Source organism: Branchiostoma floridae, chromosome 13, assembly GCF_000003815.2.
Source record: "Branchiostoma floridae strain S238N-H82 chromosome 13, Bfl_VNyyK, whole genome shotgun sequence".
Classification (NCBI taxonomy): domain Eukaryota; kingdom Metazoa; phylum Chordata; class Leptocardii; order Amphioxiformes; family Branchiostomatidae; genus Branchiostoma; species Branchiostoma floridae.
The window spans coordinates 2,383,758-2,393,386 of record NC_049991.1 but is presented as its reverse complement, the minus strand read 5'-3'; the positions used below and the strand labels follow the sequence as shown (position 1 = coordinate 2,393,386).

The 9,629-nt window shown below is 40.9% G+C and overlaps 1 protein-coding gene across 1 annotated transcript; it reads left to right on the top strand.

The window, feature by feature from the left end:
* Positions 1–849: 849 nt before the first annotated feature.
* On the top strand, positions 850–4,414 carry LOC118429322 (arginine/serine-rich coiled-coil protein 2-like). The gene is made up of 3 exons (XM_035839804.1): positions 850–1,444; positions 2,820–3,953; positions 4,360–4,414. The coding sequence occupies exons 2-3, from the start codon at positions 3,088–3,090 to the stop codon at positions 4,412–4,414; spliced, it is 921 nt and encodes a 306-aa protein (XP_035695697.1). The 5' UTR covers positions 850–1,444; positions 2,820–3,087.
* The last annotated feature ends 5,215 nt before the right edge of the window (positions 4,415–9,629 follow it).

Genomic DNA, 9,629 nt, shown 5'->3' with positions numbered 1-9,629 from the left:
AAATGCCATTTTTACCTCCATGAAATGTCATGGAGGTTATATTTTACCCTGCGTTTGTGTGTCTGTCTGTCTGTCTGTCTGTGTGTTTGTGTGTGTGTGTGTAAACAAGATAACTCAAGAACGGCTGGGTGGGTTGCTTTCATACTTGGTGTGTTGGTAGTGTGTGATGAAAGCTGGAAATGATTAGATTTTGGGCCCTCTAGCGGCTCCCCTTGGTACTGCAGCGCAACTTCCGGTTTTGCTATCTCGGTGTTCTGAACATGCTATGGTCACGATTTTTGAGTGTTAGATAGCTCTTGTGCTCAGGAAGAAATGACATAAGTTTTGGCCCCCTAGCGTCTAGTTTTGGGATAGCAGGGGCGTTTTTGTCAAAAACTTCTGAAGAGGATAACTCAAGAAGGGAACAACGGATTTTCATGATTTTTGGTATGTAGGTACCTTAGACAATGTTGTACACGATAAAATACTAATTATGCAAAATAGGAGTACATTTGCATAATTAATGAGAATATTCTATAATAGCAGTTTTTTAAATGTATCTCTTGTTTCAGACATGCTATGGTCTTGACATTTACGTGGTAGATAGCTTTTAGTGCCATGACATATTGGGGCAAGTTTCAGCCCCCTAACATTTAATTGTGGAACTGCAGGGGCATTTTTGGTAAGACACTTCAAAGAGGATAACTGCAGAAAGGACCGACGGATTGGCATCATTTTAGGCATGCAGGTAGCTTGGGCAAAGATGTTCATAATGATATGCATGTTATGCAAATGAGGACTTAATTTGCATAATCAATGAGGAATTTGTATAAGTCAATTGTTATCCATAACTCCAATTCAATAAATGCAACACATGTAATTTATGTCTGTTGGAACATGAACACGGGAAAGATTTAGATCACGACGTAGTTTGCATAATTAATGTGACATGTTACATAACCTTTCTGAATTTTTTTCCAGCATGTGATGTGGCAAGAAATAATGAATCCAAATAATTAAGTATATCATTCACAATGTATGTGATGAGGCAAAATTACTTGACAAAGGTATGATCTCGAGGAAATAATGCGATATGAACAATCAGGAAAATTCTTCTGCTCCGAAAATCTGGTGTACAGTGTATATGTAAGGAAGCTTTATGGAATTCCAGAGGTCACTGAGGTCAATTCTCAACTCGGCAAGCGCCGGCAGCTGGCATATCCCAACGGCAGGACATCAACTTCCTGTTCTAGTACAGGAGGTCACAGGAGGTCGTGTAGCATCTGGGAGATGACCTTTCAGGTCAGATAACATACACTGTTACAACTGCGTACTGCAGGAAAATTCTCTGGCTTTAAATACGAGTTTGATGCCTTTTTTTCTTGGAGTTTGTTGCAATCTTTGAATGTCAAGGGTGGTCCTTTTTCGCGCAGGAGTTTATTTGGACTGAAGATAAGACCAGCTGGTAAGTACAAAGTGTTTAAAACTATCTACTTGTCAACCCTTTGAGTCGAGCCTGAACTGTCACTCCGAATATATGAGTACTCCACTAGATACATATGAAGGTTTCTAAGTGACAAAGTTAGGTTATACTGATGATAATATTGCATAGATATTGCCCTGTGGATAAAGTTTTGATAGGTGATGTCTTATGTCTTGTGGGCCAAGCGTGATATTAGATATTATACAACAATCTGTATGTATTCAACGTTACGCTCAGTGTATTGAGAAAAAGATCCATACCCTTCCATTCATAGAAGTTAAAGCACATATGACGTTTTTGTCAGTAGAGTTTATATTCTAAGGGCTGATCGCTCGTATTCAATGTATTTACCACAGTGATGCCAAATTAATGCCGTCAGATAAGTTATTTAGATTTTTTTGTTTACAATTTTCTACACCAATTTCCCCTGTGAAGAACCGGCATGGAACATTTATTTGTGACTCTAACCTTCGCCAAGAAGGTTACATTTTGGGTAGCGTTTGTATCTATCTATCTAATAGTATGATTGTAGAAGACCAGCATAACTCGAGAACGCCTGGATGGATTGTATTGATATTCGGTATGTTGGTAGGTCTTGATGAGACTTGAAAACGATTAAATTTTTGGGCCCCCTAGCGACCTGTTACGGGTTTGCAGCGGAACTTCCGGATTTGATATGTCGAGTTCTGGACATGCTGCGGCTTTGATATTTTAGTGGTAGACAAGACTTAATAAGACAGCTCTTGATGCCGTGAGTACTGTGGTATAGGTTTGGCCTCCCTAACGGCTTGTTTGGAATTGCAGGGCAGGTTTAGTGTCAGACTTTGAAATGGAATAAACCAAGAAGGGGTTGACGTATTGACATGATTTTTAGTAAGTAGATAGCTTAATTGATGCCTCATATGATCGCATATCAATTATGCAAAACGAAATCTAATTTGCATAGTTAATTAGAAAATTGTCTAAACATGCTCAGTTCAATTATAGGACCATTGCAACATGTGACATTTGTAACTGAGAAATAGAACAATAATGATAGATATATATTATGCAAAATGAAGACCTAATTTGCATAATTAATGAGAAAATGCTATAATTTCATTGTGGTAAATGCTGGGAACTTCTTACTTCTTGAAATTTATGTACAGGTGAACATCATTGAACATGTATTTTGCAAACGAGGTACTAATTTGCATAACTTATCAGAAAATGCGATAAAAAGCCTTCTTTCTTAACATAGATTACGCACGTCTGTTGTTTGGTGGAGGAGATGATCAAGTTACATAATTTATGTAAATGAGAACCAATGAACACATGCTTTTACTGACTTCAATCTAATCTCCGTTTTACTGTGTAGGCTTGAATATAAAGAAGGAGGGGGCATTTGTAGATATCTGTGCAACAATAGTTACCTGAACAAGATTTCTTTGAAGAACTATGGATATCACCACGGAAAGCATCTGCCTTGTCCCACGCAAATCTGATTTATTGCAGTTGTGAGCCGGACTTGTGACCTTTAACACCAACACCCGAAACATTAGACTACAACAGTGCTAAGTCCCAGCAGTCAGCAGAGGTACTGAAATCAGTTACCCCGTATAGAAAGGAAATATACCATAAATATCATGGCTCGAAGCAAACGCAAAAGTGTGGAGCAAAGAAGAAAATTAATTGCGCAGTACAATAGCAGGCAAAGAGAAGGAGAGACACCAAATACTGCTGCGAAACGTCGTGAATCAAATAGGGTCGGCATGAAGCGACACAGAGCACAGGAGTCAGAAGAGACTACAGAAAAACGTCGTGCGTCAAATAGGGTCGGCATGAAGCGACACAGAGCACAGGAGTCAGAAGAGACTACAGAAAAACGTCGTGCGTCAAATAGGGTCGGCATGAAGCGACACAGAGCACAGGAGTCAGAAGAGACTACAGAAAAACGCCGTGCATCAAGTAGGGTTGGCATGAAGCGACACAGAGCACAGGAGTCAGAAGAGACTACAGAAAAACGTCGTGCATCAAATAGGGTCGGCATGAAGCGACACAGAGCACAGGAGTCAGAAGAGTCTACAGCAAAACGACGGGCAGCAGATAAGAGTCATAAAAAACGACACAGAGCACAGGAGTCAGAAGAGTCTACAGCAAAACGACGGGCAGCAGATAAGAGTCATAAAAAACGACACAGAGCACAGGAGTCAGCAGCGACTACAGCAAAACGACGGGCAGCAGATAAGAGTCATAAAAAACGACACAGAGCACAGGAGTCAGCAGCGACTACAGCAAAACGACGGGCAGCAGATAAGAGTCATAAAAAACGACACAGAGCACAGGAGTCAGCAGCGACTACAGCAAAACGACAAGCATTAAATAGGGTCGGAATGAAGCGACAAAGAGAACAGGAGACAGCAGAGACTACTGCGAAACGCCGTAAAACTGCAAGGACAATTATGAACAGATGCAGAAGAAAAAAACAAAGCGAAGAAGCGACGATTGATAAGTGCGCTTCAACTTTTTTATCTAAAATAGCCGAGGGACCAATATATGCTTGTATCTCCTGTTGTCGGCTGCTCTATAGATCAACTGTTAGAGAGCTCAAGGTTGAGAATTACACAACAAATGAAGATACAGAGAAAATACTAAACTGCACAACTGGTACCCAAGTTCATGGTAAATATTGGGTATGTATGACCTGCCACAACGCTCTCAAGCAAGGGAGAGTCCCAACACAGTCCTGGGGAAACAACCTGGAGCTTGATGAGGTGCCGCCTCAGTTGAAAGATCTGCGGCCATTGGAACTGAGGCTCATCAGCCAAAGGATCCCCTTCATGAAACTGGTTGGATTGCCAAGAGGAGGACAGAAAGCCATACATGGTAGTGCCGTGAATGTTCCAACTAAATTACAGACAATCACATCGCTTTTACCGAGACTTCCAGCAACAGCTGAGGTGGTGCCACTGAAGTTGAAGCGACGTCTTTGCTATCAAGGTCATTACATGTATGAGTAAATTCGTCCCAAGAAAGTTGTGGATGCCCTGGTATGGCTGAAGGACAACAACCCTCTCTACAAGGACATCACCATTTGTCCTGACTGGGAACGTGAATGGGAGGGCGATGATCCTGATTTGTGGGAAGCCATGACAGGAAGAATAACAGACAACAGGGACAGGGAGGTAACATCCAGCACCAGAGAGGATGGTCCCAGTACAGCAAATGACCATCATGCTGAAACTGCTTTAGAAACAGAAAGGGGGGACATTGATTTGGAAGAAGAGGAAGACAGGATTTCGTTTGAGCAAACAAGTCAGCTACGTGGGCTTCCGTACGACACCATGCTACAAGATGAGCGCGTAGCTGACGGGGAGTGCACATATTCTGTGGCGCCTGGAGAACATCAAAAACCATGCCCATTTCTCACTGATGAAAAGTTCGAAGAGATGGCAAACCCGTCAAAATACCCATTTGGTCGTGGTGGTTTACTCCAGGAGCGAAGTACAAATATCACACCTCGAAAATACTTCAATCAAAGACTTCTGCACCAGGATGGAAGATTTGCAAGGGATATAGAGTACTTATTGACCGCCCAGTATACAGTAGAAGCAAAACAAGTCAGAGACTCTATTCAGATTTCTATGCGGCAAACTCGAGGTCATACTTTCCAAAATAAGACAATAAATGCTGTAAGGTAGCTTGGGCAAAGATGTTCGTAATTATATGCATGTTATGCAAATGAGGACTTAATTTGCATTATTAATGAGGACATTGTATAATTCCATTGTTTGCAATATAACTGGACTTCAATAAATGTAACACTTGTTAATCATGATAGGTGGAATATAAGCAGAAACCAAATATGGTAATGAGGAACTTATTTGCATAATTTATGTACAAATTGCAAAACCTCTTTATGATTAATGATGGGAATTTTATTATTCTGACATGTGTACGTTAGTCAATGATGAACAACACCATGCATAAATTATGTTAATGTTCATTCATTGCATAAAATTTACAAAAGCTCTAAATTTTCATGGAGGTATGAGGTCGCCGAACTCTAGTTACACATATTTTTGACTGTAACTTTGCTTAAAATTACAAAATCCCAAAAACAGAAAGTTTTATTTGCCTCTGAGATGACGAAAAATATAAAAATCGAGAATTTGCCATGGCACTTGCGGCCCATCTTATCAAGAGTAACTTATGGTCAAATTGAAGGCCTTCCTTGAAACAGAAAATAATCGTCTTTGGAAGCAAAATCGAAACAAAACAACTATCTCAATTCAAACGGGAAGATTCAAACTATCTAAAATTGCGAATTTAATCTTATTTTGAATACATTTTCCTTGTCACAACATCTTGTTTATTTTGAAATATTTTACGGTTAGCAAATAGTAGGCCTCTTGTAACCCGATACTCTGTCGAACTCGCATAGCAACGGGAAAGAATACCCTAGCAACCGACCGCCGTGCTGGCTGGCGAGTTCAGCAAGAAGCTTGGGTCCCTGGACATGGTTTTTGATGCGGAAAGGGCCTTCTTCGATGTGAAAAGAGGCTTCTTCGATTGATTTTCCAAGGAGCAGACTACTGGTGTAGCTGTCATCCGATTCATAGTTACGATCCCCGTCAGACTCATCGTAGTCGTAGTCACAGTCATCATGAAAATCATAATAAAGACCCCTGCCGAACATGACGGTTGTTCACCTGATGCTCTACTATGAAATCTGCTGGACAAAATAATACGACGAAATGTCATCATGACTGTAAGGACACACACAATGATGCAACGCAAGTAGTAGTAGAACTGCGCACGGCATACATACCGTCATACGTTACCAAAGTCCACCATGATCAACAATTATATGGCTAATATATCGCTTCTAAAACTAGCCCACCAACCTGCAAATGATTTCAATGTTCAGTCCTACCCTCAGAGAATGTTTTAGAAAATACCAGTGTAGTACTACGTTGATGTTTTTAATACAACGGTTCGTGGACGTTTTAGTGCATTTAATGGTACCAAACCTCAAATAAAAGCCACCCGAAACCAGAAAACGTTACAGCTTCCGTGTACCAGTTTCAGGCGGTGCGCGCAGGATTATGGGTTATGGTATTTGGTCAAAGTTCAGTTAATGAATTATTGATAGTAGTTTCACATGAACTTTAGTTCGGCCCCTTGCGGAGGCCAATATACAGCAACCTCCATATTCATCATGAAATAGACTTTCTGATGGAATAACACACAAAAAAATTGTGTTCAACTTGGGTTTTGCTTATCTTTAGCCGGTTTGGACTTTTGCATGCACGGGCTTCGATATACGAGACGTTACAACCTTAAGTTAATGTCACACATTATCACACATATATGGTACGTAAAGTATACCCGTTACTTCAATGTCGTCTACCTGTAACTTTATGTGTGGGATCAACACCTATGGTATATCTGGACGATTTTATGTAGTTATTAGTATATATGACGCCGGTAAAAATTCATGGCCATCTTATTCGAGGACAAGGTTAATGTTATCCATGTATCCGGGCAAAAGGCACCTTCTCTCTGCGTGCCAAGAGCGCCGCTAAGCGAATTCAAACAGAACAACAGGAGAGCAATATTGCAAATACGATTTTACATTCGTAAATAACTTCGTCAGGTTGGCAATTACTGTAAATGCAGAAATGTTCGCGGTGGATTAATGTTCGCGGTTTTCGCGGTGACCACTTTACCGCGAACTTAAAACCACCGCGAACATTTTTCTATTATGATATTAGATTGCAGTCTATGGCGTTGCCACGAACTTAAATTCACCGCGAAAATTCCTTTTTCCCGCTACCTCGAAATTAAATCCCCGCGAACTTAAATCCATTTACAGTACACATATAGTGAGGTTCTTTTGGCACAACCAAGGAGTAGCTTACGTCCAACGTTTCGATGTCTATCAGACACCATCATCAGGGTAGAATGACTGGAAACTACCTCTCGCTGCTACCCACAGTCGACAAATCCTGGTAGAGGCTTCGTGGGTCGGCCAATGTATTTACTGGCCGGCCGACTCCTCTAGCGCACTATCGACTCTATTTGTCCAATTTCTACAATTAGACCACCGATCCACGAAGCCTGGTAGAGGCATAGCTAGAGCTTTATTGGTCGACGTCGTACGATATGATAAACCTTTATTATGCTTTACACACACTTCAATAGAGGATGACTCATTTACCTTACTTTTAATCAAACAGCTTTAATCCTGTATAAGAAGCATTTTATCAGTTTCATAAATGAATGAATGAATGAATGAATAAATAAATGAACTAATGAATGAATGATTTTATAAGGAAGCATAAAATTTAGAAGGGCAATGAGAATCGGTCTCCCCTCCAGAGAATCGCAATGTCGTTCCGCAGGGGACTTCTGAAACATGTTCAAACTCAATGTTAAGACTCACGTAGAGATGTCCTAGTTAAAAAAGAGACCTCAGTGTCATCACATAGATAATTCCATTTGAAAGATTGTTGGGGCGGAGGACCAATTTTGACGATTCGACCAAATAGCTTAGAATCATATCTTAGGGCCGTAAAAATCGGGCTATCCTGCTAGAAGTCGCCGTATCGTTCCCCAACCATTTCCGAAACACGTTCAGACTCATCAGGAATCGGAACCCAGCTGTTCGCCCATCTCTTGTCCAGAGTAGATTATGACGCAGTGTCCTGGGTACGAGAGATCGAAGATGGTGGACCGATCAAAACATGCCGACAAGTCGCGTAGTCTTGAGAATCGCATTTGCTCTTCGTACCTTGGATACCACTTGCAGTCGACAAAGGCGGCGCCTGTTGTGGGCTTACATGATATGGCTGGGTTTCTTTTCTTAAATTTGGGCACGTGGACACCATGCATAACCAGGATTTTTGACGTCATTTCAAGGGGAATTTGAAGAAGAAGTATCTCCGCGATGGACGCCTCAGGTGCTACACATATGTATGAGGTGGGTGGCTGTCACGTTGCAACTTGTAAAATATCATTAAAGATAAAATCATCTTCATAACGGGCCATTTAAGTTGATGTTAACACATGCGTTACATACGTTAGCCTATCTCAACGTCTATCTAAACCTGGTGCCTCCCAGGGATTAGAAATTCATATTTAGATTAGCAGATCCAATTCCTCGTTAATATGTAAATCAATCTTTTGCCAAACACCTGATTTTTGCCTACCACTGCGTCACCGTGATATGATCGCGATCGCTCGTATTTAGGAATCTGCATTTAAAACATTGCATCAGGTAATATTTGTAACGTTACTGTTTTGAATATTTGGTCCGCATATGAAAACTTTACCCCCCCCCCCAACCCCCCCCCCCCCCACACACACACACAATCTTCCAAATGGAGTGATCTATTTGATGGCAATGGCTTTTATTAACTAGGATGTACGTGAGTCTTTACAACGCGATTCAAGATGTTATGGAAGTTATTGTGGAACGTTACTGTGACTTTCAGGGGGACGGACCAATTCTCAGTCCTATTTGGTCCGCCCGTGAAACGCCGCCCCCGTGACAAAATTGGAGCAAAGTTCTGACAATCGGTGTTATTAACTCGGACATAGTCTTGACATTGCGATTATAAATGTTTCAAAGTGGTTGCAGGATGATTCACCGATCTTTCAGAATTGAATGTAGAACGATATGTAATCTAAGAAGTTTTACGCTACGATGATGTGATATGACGGAATTATGACGTCATCAATTTGATTGTATTGGCCGGACCCATGAAAGAAGTTTTCTCAGAAAACTTCAAGTTATGCTACAAAAAATTAACAGCTAGTGCAGATAACAGAATGATAATGTTTGTTACGACTTGTGTTGCCAATTGAAACATCCATGACGTCAAAACGACGCCTGCTTCCCCCCTGTAGTCGTATCAGTCTGGTATGAACTGTCTGTCTTGTACGTTTCGTATGTCTTTTTTATTTGGATGTGTCAAGTTGGCAGGAGTGGGTTGGTGGGAGCTCGGCGGACAAGTAACCTGTTGTGGGTAGCTTGACACATCCCTTTTTCTTTCCTTCTTCTCTTGTATGTTCTTTGAAATGATGTAAAAAAAAGAAAAGAAAAAAATGAAAACAGTGAAAAAACGTCTTGTCTCTCTTGTCTAGTTTTCTTTCTTTTTTGATTTTGTTATACCCCCATAAA

Bases quoted from the DNA above. Each gene is read 5' to 3' on its own strand.
- LOC118429322 (XM_035839804.1), top strand. From the start codon at position 3,088: ATGGCTCGAAGCAAACGCAAAAGTGTGGAGCAAAGAAGAAAATTAATT. The intron at 3,954-4,359 runs GTGCGCTTCAAC...ACTAAATTACAG, and splicing joins GAAGAAGCGACGATTGATAA to ACAATCACATCGCTTTTACC.